This window comes from Charadrius vociferus, unplaced genomic scaffold (assembly GCF_000708025.1).
Source record: "Charadrius vociferus isolate BGI_N301 unplaced genomic scaffold, ASM70802v2 scaffold46, whole genome shotgun sequence".
In the NCBI taxonomy this organism is placed as follows: domain Eukaryota; kingdom Metazoa; phylum Chordata; class Aves; order Charadriiformes; family Charadriidae; genus Charadrius; species Charadrius vociferus.
In genome coordinates, this window is record NW_009648710.1 from 2,313,899 (window position 1) to 2,336,389 (window position 22,491).

A 22,491-nucleotide genomic window follows, 5' to 3' on the forward strand; every position below is an offset into this window, starting at 1 on the left:
TTCAGTATAAGTACAACATTATAAGTACAAACATTTCTTCTGTAGATTATGTGTAATAGTGAAAGTCTTACAGAAACACATCCTTCTAAACTCACCCTGATGAAACACCTCAGTGTTGTATTGTTCCAGGACTGAGACACCTCAAAGAAAAGGTGTTTGTCATTTATTTGCTTTGGTGTGATGCTCAATAAAGCTGGTATGTCATAGAGCAACTCCATAATCCTGTAGAGGTTTATGTATTGTATTTATTGCCTCATTATTGAATCTTGCCATTAAAAAAAACCCAGCTTCACTTTCAAATAGTATGACTTTTACACCTATTACCATCTCAATACAGCGAGACTTGCTCTGCAAAGTTAATTGCTACGAATTGTTCAACAGGCCTCACAAATCGTTATTTATGAGCATATTTCCATCAAGTAGATTTTTGTCATGCTTCTTTGTATTCAAAGTGGCCTTTACAGTGCTTATGAGAAGAATAATTTAGTGAATACTGGAATAGAATTGAATACTCTCCAATCACCATTTGAAGCATTTGAGGGCTTGTGATCTTTTACAGTTGCCTCAGAATAAACTCTTCTTTAATGCTGCTTGAGAAAATAAGAATATTAAAACCGGCAATACTGATATTTTGTGTCTAAAATTGTTGAAACAAATGAGGGAGAGACTATGGTATGTTTTTTTTTTTTTTTCATATCTAGAAACGTACAAGAACTGTTCTCCATTGCATGATTTAAAAGAATGGAGCAAAAATTTAAAGCAAGTAGATTGACAGTAACAGTCAAAAAGTACTTTATACATTGCTATTGGTAGCTAATTGGGATATATTGTTTCCTTTATAAACACATGACTTATAATCTCCATTTGTTTCAGAACTTTATGTTGAACAAAGCCATGTTCGATGTTACAGCAAACTTCAGTGCTGTACAAAATGAGCTTTTAACTGTGCTGTGGATTTTCTGATGGGTCTATTTCCATCTGTCTTTTGCAAATAATAAAAGTGACTTTAAGAGTTAGTGAAAATGCGAAGCTGCCTACCATGAAAATATGAAATAATAAATTTACCTAATATTTTTTCATTTAACACCTTTACTACATGCAGAAATAGTTTAATGTCACTCCCAGTCCCTTTTATTACTCTTGATAACTCCTGGTTCCCAGTTTGTACAAGGTAATTATTTTGCATAACCATTTTTCTTAGTCTAGGCAACTTGGGTCCAGATGCGATGCTGGTCAGTTTAACTAAGGAACTGGTTGAATCAAGGTACTTTTGAATGTTTTTTTGATTCAGCCCCAGGAATTGTATCATCACTCTGTTATTTTCCTTCCAGTTAACAACAGGCTTAGTAATGGAATATCATTCTGAGAGAAGAGTTGTTCTCAGTAGCATTTACTTCTTCCTTTTCATCTTGCACTTTTACTGCTTGCTAATAAACTCAGCAAGTCTTTAACGAGAGATGGGTTTTCTAAACTGTGCAGTTTATGTCCCTAACATGCTTAACTTGTAGCGGTGCAAGAAGAGGTTAAGTTTTTTCTCATAAAAGAACATACAGCCAGTTAAAGTTTTGTGTCCTTGCAGCAGTGATCCTGTTTCCTTGGTAACAAGCAAGTCACATGCATTCCCTTGTTAAAAAATCAACTCTTTCTATATTCAGGCATTTCTGTACTGCAGCAGGTGTTTCTGAAATTGGTAGCAAAGAATGGGCTCTAGAGCCAGGAAAGAAAGTTTTCATTTTGAGGCTAGGCAAAACAGGGAGAATACATTTGTAATTCTATTTACTTCACAAGTCACATAAAATTAAACCAGAAGAGACTTGCAAAAATATAATTTTAATCTCTGCCATCCCTGTTTTTGTGTCTTACAGTTCTCAGCTCTTACTTTAAATTCAGATTTCTGTCAATGATGTAGTAATATAACAAGTTGTAATGCTGAGTGCTCAATAGTACAGGTTAACTTACACCAATTAAGTCAAATCTTTAATATTTTTGAGAATGAAATCAAAACAGCTGAGATTGCAAATTATCTTGAATAAAAGCAAGTTAGTTGGAAGACTGATGCATTTGAGCACCAATTCTTGATATCCAGCAATGAGTAGTGACAAATAAGAAAAATGATGTGGAATAGGACAGGAGTTGTTTGTGTCTCACTTCTGCAAGTAACCGTGACTCATAAGACTCTCCACCACCTTCCCTGTGTTTGAAAATTCTTGCTTCTGTGGCATGTATCTTTTTTTGAGAGAGGGGTTTCTTTCTGCTTCCTGTGGTTGGAAAGTTTAGTCCTTCCTTGAAGGTCAGGTTGGTTTTTTTTCTCAGTTCTAGTGGCAGTAGTGACAAAGGAGCCCCACTCCTTTTGAAGTCCAGTTGTAAAAATCTCATTTTCTCTACTGTTATTTTTGCAGCAAACATTAGCCTGGTAACTGACAATAATGCTGCTTAAGACTATAAATTGTAATATGTAAGATAATACTACCATCCATTCCCAAATATATCTCTCACAGGTATGAATGCAATTTGTAGAGCAAGAGATACATTTAAAATAAATATGGAGATCACTTGTTATTTTAGTAGAAAGAGATAACCAGTAAGTTTTTAGACACCCAGCTATTGCACTGAGAGAATGTATAAAGCCCTTTGCAGAGTTCTATAGCTTACAGTCTAGATGTGACTCAACTTGTTTTCTATTGCCCATCAACAAAAACACATCATTCCTACCAGTATATTTACTGCATATTCCCCTAGCAGGCAAGTCTTTGCCCAGGTGGATTTGGTTAGCTAAATCATAAACTATTTCTAACTGTATACACACCAAAAAAATCCTACGTCTATTTTGTCCGTACCTAATTCATAAACAATAGATCCAATATTCTTTAAAGCTCCTTATGCCAGTATTGAATCTGGAACAAATTTTTGCATCCTAGCTATGAAAAGTGGAATACTAGAAATGCTAATATAATAAAGTGTGTGGCACTTCGAAGTACTGTCCTCATTCTTGATAGCGGGAAAGCATTTTACTATGGAATAAGGTATCAAACAATCAGTTTACCTTTTCTTTTTTGCTTTCAGCAACGTTGGCGGCCATCTTGAAACCTTCTCTTGCAATGTGGCATAATTTTCTTAAGTGAATAAAAGAATAAAGTTTTGCTTGTCAGGCTAGCCATATGATAGCTTTACCTGCCATTCAAATACGAACTTAATGTATGTTTCTTGTAAGCATTGTGGGTTTGTACAAATATGCTCACTTTCCCCTCTTTCTACTGTCTATCGGCACTGGTTAATATATTTAATTAGTGACATATAGGAACAGAATTTCACCCAAGAAGGTTTCATTATTATAATATGTTAGGGTACTCAGCGTCTAGGTTCTAGTTTAAATTAATTTAACAACAGTGCATAAAACCAGAAAAGTCCAGATTGGAGCAGCAGGCAGTTGTTCACTGGGGTCATTCTTTTAACTGGAGTGACTTGTCCAGTAAGAACTTCCAAGTGAGGTTTTCAATCTGGAAAAGTGTACTAAAAATGCCTTAAACGGGTAGTTTTCACAAAATATATTTTGGAAGGCAGAAGAGTAGAATAAAAATGTGTCAGATACTCAGTAGAATTTCCTCACAAAGCTCCGGCAGTCCAGTGTCATTCTCTGACTGAGGCCTGGGTGACTGGAAACCTGAGAGGGTCAACAGGGACTTGAGCTCTATATCATAATAAAGAAAATGCCACGTGAGGGCAAACTGAAACATGAAGTAGGTGAATTGGTTTGAAAGAGATAACTTGATGTGTAGGATGTTAATGCTGGAGAGAATTGGTTTAGATGGGGAACTGTGAGAATGACTTCGCTTCTGGGCAACAGAGGTTTGACTCAGCTACATAGAATCAACTCAGTTTGTTGAGAGAAGAATTAGGCATAAAGGGAAGAGAAGCAAACAATAGCTAGGAAAGTAGTGGGTAATAAACTGTGTGTGGCTGTTGATGTGAATTAATGAAGAAACAAAAGCTGGAGAAGGTGGGGAATAAGAGAATAACTGTAGAATAAGAGTAGAGGAGTGCTATAAAAAGTAACAGAAGCAAGAGACTGAATGAGATAGTTTGGACTGAATGAAGAGAATGTATGTGAAAATGAGGTGAAAGAGGAAGATGGCGAGAACATGGAAACACTCTCTCATGGGATTTCTTTAATGGATTTTGTACACACAGAAAAGAAGCCATTTCCTTAGTAGTGATTGGGATTTGCTTTAATTTATTGAAATGGCAATGGTAGCTGAAATAGCGATAAAATAAGAGGCTCACCATAGGCATAGAATTTTTACTTAAACACTAGGTAGGAAGTATTTTGTCTTTCCTTTGAAAATAAGCCTTGAAAGGAAAATACACTTAGGTGATTCTGGTATTTTGAAAGATTCTTATTGGGTACAAAGATTCAACTCCACCTAGGATCTTGGTATGAGAAGGTCTGGTGCAATGAATATTCTGAATTCAGTTGTTACCCCATGTATAGAGCAAAGTAAATGTCTGGCAAGAAGAGATTCCTCTACTTTGTAAGTCTGATCCGCCTGGTGGTCATTCAGTGTACCTGTTCACTAGGTACTGGGACAAAACTTTGTCTTTCTTCCTTTAATCCTCAGATCTACAAGCTCTCATTCTCTCCTTCTCATACCCTGAATATATTTTTGTGAAGTGCCTTTTTTCTTCACTTGGCAAATAATTTAACGTCCTTTCAACTAAGGAATGGCAGGTTTTAACTTGATCCTTGTCTTTTCAGAATATTGGCCTTCTTGCAGCAGGCCAAATGATCAATTGCAGCTGACATGGCTTAAGTCATATTTAACTTTCATACCTCCAGTTTTAGCTCCTTTCCAGTGGTGTTAAACATATCCTGAATATACAAGCTGAGCTGAGAGTTAATAAGATTATAGCATCACCAATAATAGGCAACTAAAACCTAAGCTGTTGTACTGAATTTTATTCAGACTATTTGAAGTTCTTTTTATTTAATATTTGTCTACCTCCAATGGAGAAGATACTTTTGTATTTAACTAAAAATTAAGATTTCCCAAATGCCACCATACATATTTTAGCCTTCTGAGGCTTTATTGCATGGCTGGTCAGGACTGTTTCAGGTACCGCACCACTTTATGTGTCACATGCACACCCCACAGATACCTCTGATAGATCTGAATAGTGTTCTTTTCATAAGATTTGCCCTTCTTAAGCCAGTTTCCTGCCTGCTAAGTTACATTACCTGCTAGTTAGTAGAATATGATATCAGACTTCATGACAATTGCAAACCTAAAGCATCGATATCCGCTTAATTACCCTTGTTTGCCATGGCAGTAATATTGTCAAAGAGTACAAGTTAAACAAGACCACCATTGCCCAAATCTACATGAATTCCCTGTAATGAAATTGTGGCTTTGAAAGCTTACTTTTTGGCCTACTAAGTCCTGCAAAACAATTTGTAATATTTATTCTGCAGCTGTACTTAAACTAGCTGATCCATAATTGCTTGTTAAGTTTCTCTTTATGGAGATTATTTTAAGAAAATTGCCAGCTTTAGATATTCATAGTGAAATATCAGCATATGTAGCTGAAGATTGCGTAACAGCTAGTTCAGGAGATATATTTTGGAGAATTTATAGGTAGGGCAAGGGAACCATCTGCAGGTCTCTTATAGAAAATAAGTGTACCACCAGAAAGTGTTTTGGAAACTATTCATATCAACATTTTGTTTTCTAAGAAGCCATCTGGTCAGTTAGAGCAATCTGTGTGCAAGTGCAGATGAATATGAGAGCTCTGGGATCCATAACCCTTAATTACCATTCATGATCCTCAAAACAACGCCTTAGAGGAGACCCCTTTTGATTATGTATTATTCCACTGTGTACAGCGATAGCTCGAATGCTCCAAAATCTGATCTCCTTTTTGGAATGGCAGAGTACTGGAAAAGCCCATGACATTTCCAGGAAGAGAAATTTTCAGTTACGTTCTCCCTACAGCTGAAAGCAGATTTCAGGTAGGTAGTGTAGCGTGAGGGCTTTCAGTAGATGGGATTGTATACTTTCTTTATTGACAAGTTCTCATAGCCCAAATTGCTTTTAGTGATTTTTTTTCTTTTATTAGAATTTGAAATGTACAACTGAAGAGGGAAGTATTTATTTAAATATACGTTCACAGAATGAATAGAAACTGATTAATGGAACTGAAAAATACCCCAGACCAAATAATGTCTTCTTCTGTATGTTCATATTGTATTTATAATATATTTGGAAGCTGCATACCATGCAACTGTGGCACTTCAGGAGGTTTATAAAGACATGCTATTCTAACAAAGGGTGAGGTATTTCTACTCCTGACTTTCTTTGATGTGTTGAAAGGAATTTAAGGGCTTCTGACTTACTTTAACCAGTCTGCATGGCAAAATATATCACTTAAAACTATGCTAGCCTCAGTGACATGACCTGGACAAAACTCAGTCTGGAGATTCATGAGAAGTTCAAATCTCTACATAGAAAAATAGAGTCATGAAACTGATAGACATGGTCTATAGCAGATAACTCCGGATATAAACAACAGTGGCCTAAATTCATAGTGTATGTTCAAGAGAAGGTCTTTGACTTGCCATTTTCAGCTTGAATTCTAATAAAAGGGAAGCTTGAGTAAGATATTTGCTAACAATTTAAAAAACCCACTTTTATTCCAAGACTTTCTAAATTGCGGAAGAATGGAAGAAATCACAGACCAGCAAGTTTGTATTTGAAATAGAAAGGCAGTGCTCTCCCACGAGAGCATGATTTAGTGGATTTATTGTTTAGGAACCAGGGTCTGAGTAACATGAGCTAACAGGTTAGCTGTGTCTCCATTTAGTCAGCGCAATAGACCTGTGTTCTCTCTTCAGTTCCCGAACACCCATTGTCTTGTCACCAAATTGTCTTTCTGATACTCTGTGAAATTGAAAACAGTAATTTTTCCAAGATATCTGATGCAGAAAAACAAGGAACGATTCCTGTAAGTCACTGCATGCTTTCGTTTCCTACTGATGAGAGTCACAGTGGGGCACAGCAAGCATCTGTCAAGCACTGTTTGTGTTCTGTAGCCCGTAGATCAGGCCTTTGTGCACAAGTAGTCACTCTAGATTAAGGAAGGGGCCATTTTCATATTGGGTGGCTCTCGGTGACATTTGCAAACATTTTTGGCACAGGATGGCATGATGGCATTTGCAAACAGTTTTGGCATAGTGTATTTATGTAATCCATTGTCAGAAGTATCGCAAGCTAAGCTCTCAAACATGAGTTTATGATGTTTGCTACAGATGTCCTGAAATGTCTCTGTCCCTGTTCAATTGCCCTTGAGGAATCTGTTAGGGAGGAGAAGAAAAAAAAAAAAAGAGGCATAAGGTTGAAAATACACTGTTCTTTAAATTGGAACACGTGTGTGCAAATATACTCCCATATGTAAATTTTATATAATTACTAGAATGGCAGGTTTTTAAAAAATTAATTTGCTAATGAAACAACATGACTTGAAAATGTTTGTTTTCATGTATTTTTTATATTTAGAGTATTGCAAGAAAAACTATTCTGTAGTGCTTATTTCACTGGGAATAAAACCAAAGATTAAGTTTAATTACTTTTCCACAGTGGAAAAGATTTTGAGGAGTGAAAGAGACTTTGCTGAGAGATGCATATATACGCTTTATTCCTTTCTCTTAGCATAGGAAACAGTAAGGAATACTCATGAAAATGTGGTTTAGAAAAATCTGTTTATACATCTTTACATTGCAGTCTTCCAGTGCTTATTCACACTCCTTTCTGTGCAACACTGACAGTAATGGATAAATGGATGCGTCCATTCAAATACATGAAGCAAATCCCCTTCATAAGGGAGGTATCTTTGTACTCCTGCATGTACTTGGCTTTAATCCAGACCGTAACAAGTTTGTTTATACCTAACTGCACAGTTTTTCAAAAGGAGGTGGGTTATTTCCTCATTTGAACTTGTATTGAAAAATATTTCAGCAGCCATCAGTTTCTCATGTGAAAACAGCATGAATTAGCTACAGGCCATCGCTGAAATTCAAAACATCCCGCAGAAGCTTTGTTCCTGGCTTTGTTAATCTGCCAGCTATAAACATAGTCCATTCAATTCTGTTGTATTTCAGATGCTATTTTTGTGGTGTATTTTTAATGTGTTTGGCACTTCTGTGGTGATAGCGGAATCCATGAACAGTTAGCTGAAGGATTCTAGAATAACTTGGTGTAATTATAGGCACTCGTCTATTAATAACAAAAATTAATGGTGTGCATGCATATTTCCCTGCCATATCACTTCATGTCATTAACAAATGAGTACAGAAAGTGATTGTTGCTAGTTTTTTAGGAATATTCTTTAGACTGCTTCAGAGGTCTCCAAATAACATTCTCTGTAGGTACAAATTAGGCCAAATGTCAGTTCAGAAATGCAAAATGACCTGAACTGTTGAGGTCTATCCAGAAATGATAGGGGTAGCTTCATCACACAGTTCTGGTTCATCTGCAGCATGCAGAGATTGCACAGATAGCCTCTCCAGGCTTCTTCCATTTATTGTTTCAGTATGGCCCTAACCTAGGGACAACATGACGGGAGTACTTTGCGTATTTACAACATTGGTCTAAGTATAACATCAGGCTATTCTTGTCTATAATGATGTAGTCAGAATAGTTGCACATTTCCTAATGCAGATCTGCTTTATAATGAAACAGGCTTCTTCAGTTTACTCTTGCTAAAATAACCCAATTTTAGACAAATTACGGGAAGGATTTGTACTGGGATGGCAGATATCACTGTCTCCAACAGCAGACAGGAATCATTTTTCTTCAAATCTTCACATATTAATTACACGGTCCCCCAGAGTGATTATGCCAACAGCAGTCCGAAGGTTTATTTTTAGATTAAGATTTGAAAAGTGTGACACAATTACATTTAAGAGTTTAATAAAACACATGATATGTGGTAAAAAGAACCACAAATATGTGGGTCTGCAGGGACTGCTGTTCACTGTAGAAAGTGTTAGAAATCTGTGCCTTGTAAACAGCTTGCTTAAAATTGCTTAATTTTGCAACTGCAAAATGAGCCAAAGAGCCTATTTCTTACTATTCCGTGTCTATTTTAACCGTTAAGAACTCATAAATTCTTTATAAGAGATTTAATTTATTAGTCTTAATACGGTTTCTGGGTAAATCATAAATATACTGAACAGCTTTGAATGTCTGGCTCCTTTAAAAATCTTTCACTGGAAGACTTCTGCATATTAAAAGAGATAAATCCCAAAGCACTAGCTATTGAGGATAGCTAGGTATGACCAAAGGGAAATAAAATAGGGCTGGTTTGCATTGTCAGGCAGACCGAATATTTTATCATATTTTTACTGTTCGTGCTACAGCTGAGTCAAATGCATCTAAATCCTGAAATCTCCCACAAAATCCAGTGCCCAGCTTTTTCTAAGCACGGGGCAGCTGTACGTAGAAGATTAAAAATGCTTCATGTCTAACTGTAGAGCTGTTGTTACTGCAGTCAAGTTGATCTATATCACCTGTGCACCTATGTAGGGCATGAATAGTCTTTACATTGCATCCGCGTAGTCCTTTGCTTTTCAGGCCTGTACAGTTATATTGCAAGGAGGAACTGTAGGAACGTGCTGTATATGATGTCTTCTAAGACTTTTCTCTTGCTACTTGCCTAACAAAGATAAAATTCTGCATCATCGTATTGCCTTCTGGTACTGTATACGTTCGTGTGTAATATTGACCTATACATACAGATGCTTCATTAATCCATTTCTAAACCAGGGCAAGTGATACCTCAGCAGCTTTTTCAGTTACCATTTAGTTCAAAATTTATTCAAAGCCATAAAATGTCCTATATCAAGATTGGCTAGCCTTCCTAGCACCGAAATCTTCATGTGGCCGAAAGCCACAAAACTCCAAGAGACAAGGAGAGTGGGAATTTCCTGGGAAGTTCATAGGTAAAAGGTGAAAGTGCCTTTCTTCTGATCCCATAACTTCCTTATGGGATGAAACTCAGCTCAGCTACAGAAGCAGATATTTTGGCTGGGCAGCAGCCGTATCCAGGGTTATCTATGTAGCTGAGAATTGGGAACATTCAGCCACTCCCACGCTCTTACTGCCCAGTTGCCAGGCATGTAGCCCCAGTGCTGGAGTTGCACTTAAATGGCTTCCAGCAACAGGAGAGTCACAGCTGATCACTGTTGTCCTAAATTGTTCTTTCTTTAATACTCTGGCAAGGAGCAAGCTTATTGCAAATTTTATTTATTTTTATTTTGAACTCCTTGGCAAAGTTGCATCTGCATTACATAGGGACCTGATAGACTTTTAAAAGATTCTGAATCTGATGATACATGGAAAACAGACGCCAAATTTCTGGAGCTCGTGGCCAGCAATGAACAGTGTGTTTAACTCCCACTGGGGTCAGTAGCAAATTCTGCTTCCTATTAGCCTCATTTGGAGTCAGAATTAAAAAAAGGAGGAGCCTATATTTATCATTGCCATTTTCTTTCTTATAGAGAAAATAATTGAAATCTGACTAAACAGAAAACGTAATTTTTGATTGCTGATTCCTCTGGTTGTCTTTTTGCTGGCCAGCCTGATGCTTGCTTACTTTCTTTCTAATCCATCATGAACGCTGCATCCCAAGCTGACTCCCTTAGTAATTTACTGGGCAATGTCATACCTTGTCTGATTAGCTTCCCTTGCTGTGTTGGATTAAATGTAAACATTGGTCCTTGTCTTCATTACCAAGAACAAAGTCAGCATTCCCCTTGTTATTCTGTTGACAGTACTCAATTCTGTACTATATTTACAATATTTTCACATCTTGATTACCTTTGTTTATTTGTAGCATACAGGTTTAATTCTACTGTGCCTCCCATGTCTGTGTGATTATGTTTCCAGGTGCAGATGCGCTATTTTCCATGCACTATCCAATTCCATTTGAGTTTTTTTGTTTTGGTTTGGTTTGGTTTTTTTAGCTTAGGGAAACTAAAAATAATAGGCTAAAATTGAGAACAATCTAAAAGCTCCCAAAGGTTGAGATTAAGACCTATATTTTTGAGGTTTTAGATCGTGGATCACTATTAGTATCAAGCTTATGGTTGGAGTGCAGTAAGTTGCCCTTAGTATTTAAAAAATAAAAACAAAAACCAGAAAGTGTGATTGCTATAAAGCACTGTTCTTCACCTTTTTTCATTGCTAACATATTTTCCAGAAAAGGGTTATGATTCTGTAGCATTCTAGGAGAAGTTTTAAATTCTGTTCATTTTTCACATTCATAGCTATTATTGTTAACATGACATCCATTCAAATCTGGATCCGTCCCTCAGAACAGTCATGTCAGCTCTCTCCTGCCTTGTTGCGTATGTTAATATCATGCTGTAATCTTCATGAGAAATGAAGATACTTGAGAGAAGCAGCGGATGCCTCTTAACTTGATGGAGCAATTAAAACTCAAGCACTTGCTTGGAAGAACAAAACAACATGTTTTGATCACAACTTTACATTATGATTCCATTTTTTTTAATGGTAATTTTAAAAGAAGGGTTGTGTTATTAAAAATAAAATAATAATGGTAATTGTGCAGGTTGTTTTTATGATGGGCAGTTTACTTGCAAAACTCAAAGCAAAGACAGCTAAGTTGCATTATTTCCATGGTTTGAAAAGTGTAAATGCTTGTGCTTGCGGGCGAATGTTCTTGCCTGGCTGAATTTGGAGCAACAGTCAAGGAGCATGGAGCTCCCAGCTCAGAATGAAGTCCCAACAGCTGTTGGCTCCCTGAGCAAATGGAAGTGTAGGTGGCGGATTTCCAGATTAGGAGACTGGTGACTGTGCTGCATTACGCATGAAGCTGAACTATGCGGTGTCAAAGGTTAAAAGTCAAACATGGTGAAGCAAGGTAGGAATATGCAACTAGTTTTTAATGGAAGTTAGTCTGACTAAGTACATCAGTGAGCTCAGTATCAGGTAAATTATAGGCATGAACAGGTAGAAATAAATGTTTTAAGCTTTCATATTTTTCTTCTCTGTGATATGGGCAAAATCAGGCAAATTAGAGGAGATGGTAAATCTTTCTTCCCCCCCATCCCTGCTTGGCATGAAAGGTGGCTGGCTTTTTGCATTTTTTGTTCTGCGTAAACTAGAGGTGGGTAGCTCAAAAGTGTATAATATATAACTCCTTTTACTGGCTTCACATATGCTGGTGTCTTAGAACACACTTTCTGTAAACTCTTTCTGTTGTTACTTCCAATGCCAATCGTATTGATTATGGGCTGTTCAAGAACTAATTTGGTAATTAAAGTTTCTCCATTACATGTCATTTTTGCATATAAACAACTTGTGAGTAGGGAGGAGGAAGTGGCTGGCTAGTCACTGTAATGCACTGCTGTCTCAGCATGTTGAAATTGCTACTTGTCAAACAAGAGTTTTACTCCTTTTATTTTCACGTATATGATGCATTGTGAATCCTGATGCACATCTTCTGTTTTTAGTTACCTCAATATTTTCAATAAAAATATATCCTAGATCTGTCTCTGCTTTCCTTAAAGATGATAATTACAGTACTAGCATGAGAAAAATAAATCCAGGTATTCACAGAACACTGTTCTGAAAGTAAATCCTACATTTTGTTATTATATAAACAACCTTGGAACACGTTCTGCTTCTGAACCGTTTGTTCATTAAATTACCTGTCACTGAGAAGTGGCAGATTATACTGCTTACACAAATTCAGCTGATGCCCAACAGAGTAGAATGTTGGTGATTTCTAGATGGAAATGGATGGAATAGCCAAACTTACTGCCTTTCAACTAATCGTTGAAACACGCAAAACAATTAGATCAATTATAAATAAATAGTGTGTTATGGTGAACTTTTTTGTACATGTGTTCAGTGGTTTCAGGCTTTCTGGTTAGTTGTGAGGAGATGATTTGTGTTGAGTACCGTATTTACACCTTATGTTATTCTGTCTGGAGCACCAAAAAAAAAGGAAAGTAACCGTTCCCGAATGCAGGTGCCATTAGGAATGCGTTAGGAAGCCAAGGAATGAGACTCTAGGTATAAGTATTGCTCAGATGTTAACTATGGAAAGGTGATTTTTACAGGGTTCTGAGCATTTCCTGAGTGAAAGAGAGTATTTCATCCAAAGTTAATCTTAGGAATTATTCGTTTTATAGGATATAACTAATGGATACTAAACACTTACTGTACAGTAACCATGTTGTTATGCCATCTTCAAAGTAAGGAGGGAGAAAAAGATCTGATCATCAGAATTACGTACAGAGTGATGGATTACAGAAAAATTCAAATATCAGTGCAGGTGATGCTTATGAATCTTCATGCTGATACGGAAACTGATTTGTAGCATGAGAATGTACAAGTTAGGATCATTCAGATTATAACAAATGGAAGCATGATTATGTGTTTGTAATTATTTCACAGCAAGAAGAGATTGAATGTGTCATTATGAATGCTGTGTTCTGCCGCAGAAATATGTATGTCAAAGTAGAAGGAGCTGTATATTAATAAAACAGTTGGATAGAATATTAGAATTAATGCTTTTCATTTCTTGATCAATTTAGATCTAATCTTGGTAGGAAAGGATGATTCAGTTTTTGACCTGACAACTTTGTTCTAATACCGTCCTCGGGATTTTCAATGTCAAAATGTACTATAGAGAGATTATATTACCCGTATCTTTCTACCTCTTCTGTTAATAGCTGACTATTTAAAATTCCCAACTCAGTCGTTTGTATTAATAGATGGAGATCACTGTTTCTCATTAATAATTACATTTCATTTCTACAAAATCAGGAGTGATGGCAGGAATGTGGGTCCAATTATTTTTACACTTCAGCAACTGGAAACAAGGACTTTACCCAGATCACTGCAAAATAGGAGTTACTAGAGTATATAAAAAGATTTGATCAAGTCAGAGTCTTAGTTAATAATGCCGCTAAACAGGTGTTTTAGATGATTTTAATTGGCAGAAGAAGGTGCTGAGATACGTTGTACTAGCAAGTCAGAATTAGTTCTCACTTGTCTAATAAGGTTTTCTTAACATAGTGTAGGCATTGTTTAATCCTACCTTTTTGAGGAGGCGGCCTGCCTGAATCCAGTTTACCACGTTAAGTATTGGGGTTATAACCAGAAATTAGATTATTATCATGACAAACAAAAATATTAGTCACACAAGAAACTGGCAAAAAAGAGTCACCAAATTTATCTGCCAGCTAATGCCTTTCTTCATGAGGTGTGTTTAATACCACTCAAGCAAAACTAGACTCACGAGTGTCTCCAGAGATGCATTTACATGTGTGAGAGAGACAGACATGAAATGCCTGATTCTGAGCTTTGCTGCACTTCCAAGATGTGCTTATTACTTCTGTTCTCCCATACCTGGCCGGTACAAAAGTATTTTCAATTGCAGACATGTTATACTATTTTTATAAGAGACAAATCTCTCTAATTGTATCCTGAACCGTGGACAATGAGATGGGAATTAAATTTCTTCATTTCAATGTTCACGACATCAGGTAAGAGAATACTGCAGTTCCATATGCCAAGTATGTAAAAAAAACTCACACAAAATTCCATTGACATTTTGATACATGGAGAGCAATAAATGAAAGGTATGAATAAACTAGAAGCTGATTAAAAAGACCAGTTATTTTAAGCTATTTTCTATAGATGCACCTCAGGCAGAGCTTGACACCAAGACAAAATCAATGAAACTGAATTGGTATCCAAACAAACGCTGGGCAGATCAATGAGCAATGCTTAAAAGCTAAACAATGACCTGGTGGGAAGAAGGAATTGATTGCCTCGGTTGCTTTTTTTCTTCAGAATGGGACAAGGTGAGAATGCAGACAAGAACTCGAGCCTTTAATACTCAGACATTCCAGGGCTGAGCAGGGTAATGCCTGGCAAGCATCTGGCTGCCTGCCAGACTGAGCCTAGAAAATTAAACCCTGTTAAGACTTCAGTGGCTAAGAAGGTAGTAGAATGAAAAGAAAAATGTTATATTAAAACTGAACAGGTGTAACTTCGATATAGATTTTAAGAGGAAGTGCTTACCACCAGGAACTTGGAGGAACTGTTCTGGAATAGTTATTCTAGAATAGCTACTCCCTGGTTTAGATTTATATCTTTTGAATTTGTATTTTGATCCGAGTAAAAATATCAACTAGAGGCGATCCCTAATTCAACCCCAAAAGTCTAGCCCAGAGACTGGTTTTCCTGAATGAGACGAGAGAGAGGATTTGCCAACATTGCATGTAGGTACACCTTTTCCTTCCTCCTCAATCCCAAACGCAGATTGGCAAAAATAGATTTGTAACAAGTGTCTCGATTTCATCTTCACATGCATTTGCCAGCAATACTGACAGGATCATTTTAAGGTATTCCTACCTCTCCCCAACAGTTCATGGATTATCTGACCTGTAGAACTGTCAATCGGTTTAAAAAGGTGTCTTGTTTAGTGCCAGAGACTCTGTAAGTATCATTTGACCTCAAGGCCAGAACTAAATTATTAAATCCAGTAACAGGAGACAGAAGAGATGGGAGATTAATCTTTCCCTCATACTTGATTACCATGCATTTTGGGAGTGGTTGGTCATTTTTTCCCCAAAATTTAGTAGTTAAACTTTCTGGGTGTTATTTGAAAGTCATCATTTTAAATGTAGAGTAAAAAGCTATAGATCTGAAACAGACAAGTGAGATGTCAAATTTTCTTATCAGGGTTTGGAGGAGTGAGGATGGAAAAGGGCTTAAGATGTACTTTTAAATGTATGATGACTTTTTAATACTTTAAACTTTTTTGCCCATACAACATCTGTTTCCATGGAAGTTAATCAATTCAATTTCAGTTCCAGTTTCCTTTTTCATGCTGGATGCATGGAAGATCTAATTCCTCAGATATAAATTGGTTTCTGTAAACCTACGTAACATAACGATTTGTCTTAGAATTTGGATTGTCATTATAAAAATTAGCTTAGACGTTTAAGACAAATTATCTCTAATTTTGTTATTAGATATATCTCGTTCTGGAGTAGCATCATTTAAATTAGCAGAATTACTTGCAATTTTTGTCCTTCATTCCCAGGCGTTGGTGTTTATGTAATCATCCTAAGATGATCTTATTACCTCAGCCATGCCTGTCAGGACAGACTGATATTAGTTCATATCTCTTCATTTTAGGCAAATTAATTTTGCACCTTTTGCGCTTTTTTTCTATGAAGGGCATTTTTCCTCCAGAAGGGAGAAGTGACTTCTGATTGGACTGGCACTAATGTCATTTTGTGGACGTGCCAGCAGGAGGAGCTTGTGTATTAAAATGTACTTTCAGTAAAGCAATCGCCAAATTATAGTAATTGCACATAACACTGTGCTTTCTTCTGCAATGTAAACTACCATGTATCCGTAAAGTAGCTCTCTGTCTGCCAGATAAAGCTAAAGTACTATTGGCAGTGGCTATTATGCTGGTAAATTAACCTATTTTAGATTGAGACAAGCCCAATGAGGTGAAAATTTCATTTTGTTCCATTGTATGTTTGTTATTTAGATGCTTTTTTGTTTACATGTTCTGAAGAATACATATTTAACGCAGAATCACAGCCCTCTGAAGCCAGTGTCCCATGGTCAATTTTACAAGCATTAGAGTATGATCACTGCATTGCTGCAATTTTATAAATAGTATAAAAATAATGAGTAATAATGTTCATGTTACTAAAAGAAATCAAGAAATCCATGCTAATGAGCACAGCTGAAATTGGATTCACATGATCAGAATTCTCTACAGCAACTTAGACAGCATTGCTAAGTTTCAAAATAAGAAGTCATAGGACCAGGGTTGGAAGTCCAATTATCCTTGTCTACCAAGACTTAATAGCATATACTAATTTAATTTTTAGAATTTTTATCTTAGTGACAAGAAAAATAAGGAATTAGAGATCTAACTTGTTAATCTTGTTATTAGAGAAGAGGAGGATGTATACTACAGGTACTCTATGCAATTTTTTCATGTGAAGGAAAAATACTTTATTATTTTAGCTAAGGTTTTTTAGACAGTTCCGCTCAGAAATTTAGACAAGGAAAGTATGCTGCCATTAAAAAACACAATTGTATTTTCTGTTAATGTTTAGCATCTGAACACATTTTTTCTATACTGTTTTTTTATTATTATTTTAGTGAGTAACAGCCAATGTGCGCACTGTAGTTACAAAGCTAATGGCTACCAGTGATACCGCTGCCTTATCTTGCAGAAAAGTTCTGCTTCCTGCAGGTGAATTTTCCACTCAGTCCCAGGACTTGGTAAAGGCTTTTGCTTTGCTCAGATCTCTGCCATGTGGGTTCTCAAAATGCTTGAGTGGAGCCTGAGTGTGCTCGTGGCTTTTGCAGGGCTGCCTGACCTGTCAGAAAGGTCACTGCAGGAAAAAGGGAACTACATAGAGTAAATTCAGCAATTGTTTTACGATATATCTGTGTTTGTTTAATCTGGCAAGAATTGCAGATGGGCAATTCCTCCTTTATGGACTTATTAACTCACTCTGAAGATAGGTATTATAAGGGGGTTTTTAACTCATAAAAATAAGCTTGGTTTTGTATGCTGTGTGATTTTATTGCCTAGCTGAGTTGCAAAATGCAAGGTTTAGTTTTATTTATTGATCTGTATTTAAGCAGTATAATTAAAAACCATGTGGAGTCCTCTAAAAGAATGGCAAAAGTACAATGCTATCCCTTTATACTGTAGTTTTCCGAGGAGTCTATAGCTTCTGAATATCACCTAGGTAAGCTGGAATTTTCTGTTACTGCTTGTTGTTGAACTTAATGTACTTCTTCTCGGAGTCTTTTCCAAAAGGCTCATTCATGTAAGACTATAGTCTGTTGTGGGTCAGAAGAGACTGAAGAATTCCCAACAGGGATGTATTACTAATATACTTCATCACGTAATGATACATCCATCCATAATTAGAGGATTGTTAAATAGAGCATCATGCAAGCTCTTGTCTTTTTTGCTTGTACTTTTATCACTTCAAAATGCTTTTCCCACCATCTCTGAACTGCAACTCATAGAGATACGCTTTTATCCTGTAATTCGCAATCTTCCATAAAGTATTGAAAGTTCTACTAGTTCTCATTTTTGAAAGACCCCATTTGTAATTCACACTTGAGATACCAGTAGAAAGAATGCAGTTCTGTCTAGTTGAAGATGTGTGCTGTACTTTGCAGTCATGTGCCAGGCTCTCATAACATCTGCTTTTTTCATGTTTGGAATAACTATAGAATAATTTACATATAACATAAACTAGCTGCTTCTGTCTATTTCTTGTCTTCCTAGTGATATCCCACCTTCTGGAGAACCAGTAAGTAAAAGCAATCGCTCAAGAGGGACTACGCGCTTCCCCAAACTATCTCGCAGCCATCAAAGAGAGCCACGAAGCCTGGAACCTCAGAGTGGTGATCTTTGACCCTGTTTCATAGTTGTGAATACTGGCACCATGTACTTTAAGTTGTTCTGTGATTTCTTCCTAGCCTGTATTTATAATTTAAGCTCCTGAAGAGACTACAGCTGCATCAACTTAAATCCTGAAAAGAGACATTCATTACTAAGGGTCATATCCTGATTAACTACTTTTGAAGGCAGTAATCACTTTCTCAAAAGAATACGAGGGCTCTTCACAAGGGCTCAGCAAACTCATAGGCATTTTCTTTGTTCTGTAAAGCTGCATTGCACGTATTCTCCTTTGCGTTAGTATGAATTCCTTGTTTGTGTTGTCTCCCTTTCTACATGTACATTTTTGTGTTCCGGAGAGACATGGGTATCGTGTCAAGACCATTTTTTTCCTTAGAAGAACAGTTATGATTATCACTACTTAATATGCCAGAAAGATGTGCTTAAAAGAACCTCACTAATTTATTACCTTTTGTAAATAGAGAGACTGGGTTTTTTTATTGTAAACCTCTGACACACACAAAGGTCTGTAAAAAACTTGACAAAGTAGATGACAAGGGAAAATAATTACAGGTGGAAAATAGCTTTTGTACATTTCTAGTTAGATTCTCAGTAGCTTTCATTTGTGGGAAGTAATTCTTTAAAATCAGAGAATGTAATAATTTTTTAGTGGAATTTCAGTCTTGCTGTAAGGCTGAGTGCAATATTATTGATTTCTACAAATCACCACAAGGATACACAAAATTAGCATGGTACAAAATAGTGTTTTCAAGTCTTGGGTTATATTTTGTTATTAATTTGTTGCTGATGTTACAGAACAGTCCATCATTAACAGGGCAGTGTGAAATTCTTACTCAGATGTTGTAAAACCCTTCACATGGTGATACTTAAGAATTGCCTGCAATGAAAGTGCCTGTTACCCATCACATCTTACTGAAAAGTAATTTGTAATGGTACTACTGTAAGAGTAACTAAAAAAATTGACAAGAATTATTACAAGTGATGGAAGTCCTGACACGGATTAACTGGAATCCAGTTCAGTATCCATTAGCTGTGCTGCCGTAGGCAGTTAATTATATGTTAGCTATCTTCTTCTCTTCATTAACTTTAAGCAGTGTACATTCAAATTTTCTGTCAATTGTATTCTGGTTTTCCTTTGTGTAAGAACATCTTTTTTCTCAGAACTTTTTTTTGGATAATGTTACTTAAATTGATGTATCTTGTAATTTTACTATCCATTCATTCTATTAAATTTTCACATCAGTAGATATTGAAATCTAATACTACCCTGCAGAAAAAACAAGTGGATATAATAACAGATCTTTTCCCTCAGTGCTTTACTAAAGTTCTAGCAAACTGGAACTTGTGTTCTGCAAACCTGTGACCATCGTGTATTGTTTAGTCAGGTAAGCGGGCCAGTCATTTTCAGTGGCGCTTCTTGAGTGAGTGGGGGTTTGTTACAGACAGTGAATAGCATCAGTGGGATGGTGCCCCAGTGTGAGCCCCAAGTGCTGGATTCCTGCCATTGAAATATGTAGCTTACAGGTTGCGTTGAATAGCAAAATGTGGCAAAGAGGAGTGGAATTCACTCTTGAGGTCAGAAATTTCAGTGGATTAAATACCCCAAAGTAAAATCATGTCACAGAAATGAAACAGTATTTTTCAGTCAGTAAGAGATCTCATTTACAAAATAAATAGATAAATAGAAAATCCAAAGGCCAGCCTGGGAGCTAGCTGATTTGTTTTTATCAAAAGATGAATTACCGTTTGTGTTTTGTGTAAACTATAGCAGGACATTTATTTAAGAAGAAGGGGAAGTGAGTAGCTTGTCAGTTAATGCTTCTCCAAATTCTTCAGTCTGATGCACTGTTAATAGTTTAGTTTGACTTTGTTGGAAAGAAAAGTACCTACAATGATGGTGCCACTTTGAAACAATTTGAAATTCATTTTTCAGAAAGTGGAGACTTGGTTAGTAGAAATGTGACACACGTAACTATTAACATTGAACTGCGAGTAAATCTGAAAGAAAACACTATGTGGAAACCTTTGTGATGTATCTGTTTGTTACATGAAGCTGTATTCATTTTCTGGGAATAATTGACAAAGTACTCATTCAGAAAGTTGCAAATGGTAAGAAATCTCATTTAGCGCAGACTAATTTTTTTTTTTTTAGTTGTTTAGAAGGAAGTTTTTGTATCTACATTTGGTTCTTAAAATTATTTCATTCCTGTTTATCTTGCATCTTGTAATTTTTAATGGATGTGTGTAGATCACATAAAAATACTAAACCTGTTTACTGTGTACAAATTGTTCTTTGTTAACTTTAGCTGAATTGTGTTTCAGCTCCTAAGGTTACAGTCTGCAAACAATGTTCACTTTGTGATACAAGATACCATAATGGGTGCATTACTAATCCATTTAAAAGCTCATCTGTGGTTTCTCTAAAATCTCAGACAATAATTCAATGAAAGCCTTTCTTCACAAGATAGCTTTCCCATTTTATACACCTGGTTATTTTGAAGATCATTGAGGTACTGGCATGACTGCAAGTATATGCCTAGTGATATGAATGCCCAAAATTTTAGCACCTCAAGACATTGTAAAATGCCCTGTCTTTGAGAGATTTGTACCTATCTGTCACAAATCCCACTTCTTTTATTTACCAGAATCGTCAAATAATGTTGAAGAAGGTTGATCTGCTTGTATTAAGAATCCCAAGTAGTTACAGTATTCTTATAAAATACTGTAAGCCTAACAACGATACTATCAACTGAATGATTTTATCAGTTTATTTAGTCACCTAATTCCATGCATGTACTTACAATTTTTCTACAAATCCGATTTCCTTTGGTACTGACTGATAGCTCTTGAATCCTTATACGTGGTCAGTGGCTGGTGCACCATGAGTTGCTGGGTTCAACTGGTTCTTGTTGGCTCCGTTGAACAGCACTGTGATCGCAGAATAGAGAACTGGGGACAGACTGGTCCCTGGAGTTGTTCCCGCAAGCCTTGGGCTATGGCCTGGTATGAGACAGTGTAGAGGAATCTGTAATAGCATTTCCATTTCACTCCTGTTTTATCTTTAGACATATTGGGTTTCTAGGGCGGCTCATCTGGAACTTTTAATGACTATTAAAAATAAATTGTAAAAATAAGTGGCATTACTTTTATTTTAATGCTGTTTTCCAATCACATGCAAAACGAACAATTTCCTAAGAAACACAGGGCAGGCAAAACTTCTGTCTTTTGCAGATGATTGTCTGTCAGTATTCATTACATACTGACTGTGGTTTTCCAGAATCTCATCTATTTAGAGATTCTGTCATTCACTATAGAGAATGCATTGTATCGACTTGGCTTGTGCATTAAATCAAGTTTCTCAATAATAATAATAAATTTCCAAGGTTTATGTGAGGGAGGATATTGATATAGTTATAAAGGCTTAATTTCATATGTCCATTACGTCACATACTCTTAGGGAGATTTGTATTTTCAAAGCCAATCTTTTTTATGGAATTGTTGATGTGATAGTTGTGATCAAATTATACTATCTTACTTATCTACTGCAAGTCATAAACCATTGTGATTGGATTAATACAAGTATTTAGAGAAAGGGCATAATGGTATTAAAGATCACTGGCTCAAAACTGTGACCTATTGCTAAGGTGCATTTTTTTTTTGTTATAAAGTAATGTTTTATTGTATAGAATAATACCTGCATGGTAGCTGTCAAATTGATTAATAAGAACTTACTAGTAAGCGGGGTTGACTGACTCAGAGCAGCAAGCTAATAATAAATGAGACTTGGTGAGCCCCAAGTGAACTAATGATACTGTCTGTCAGGACATATTAATGGTTTAAGAACATGATACTTTGTTAACAGAATCAGTTATTAGTACTTTCAGGTATGCATGTCTGTCATTCTGCTTCAAAGCACACAGTGATCTCAGTTCCGCTGTTTCATGCCTTTGCAAAGGCTAACCCCCCTCACCCCCAAACATTTTT

At 36.3% G+C, this 22,491-nt stretch overlaps 1 protein-coding gene across 1 annotated transcript in view; it reads left to right on the forward strand.

Moving 5' to 3' along the window:
* Positions 1–18,502, forward strand: part of SNX29 (sorting nexin 29) — a gene marked incomplete at its 5' end in the record, with an annotated part of 130,052 nt that extends 111,550 nt beyond the window's left edge. The window contains one exon of the mRNA XM_009886615.1: positions 18,373–18,502. Coding sequence (XP_009884917.1) covers positions 18,373–18,502 — 130 coding nt within the window. The remainder of the gene's footprint in view (positions 1–18,372) is intronic.
* Positions 18,503–22,491: the final 3,989 nt, after the last annotated feature.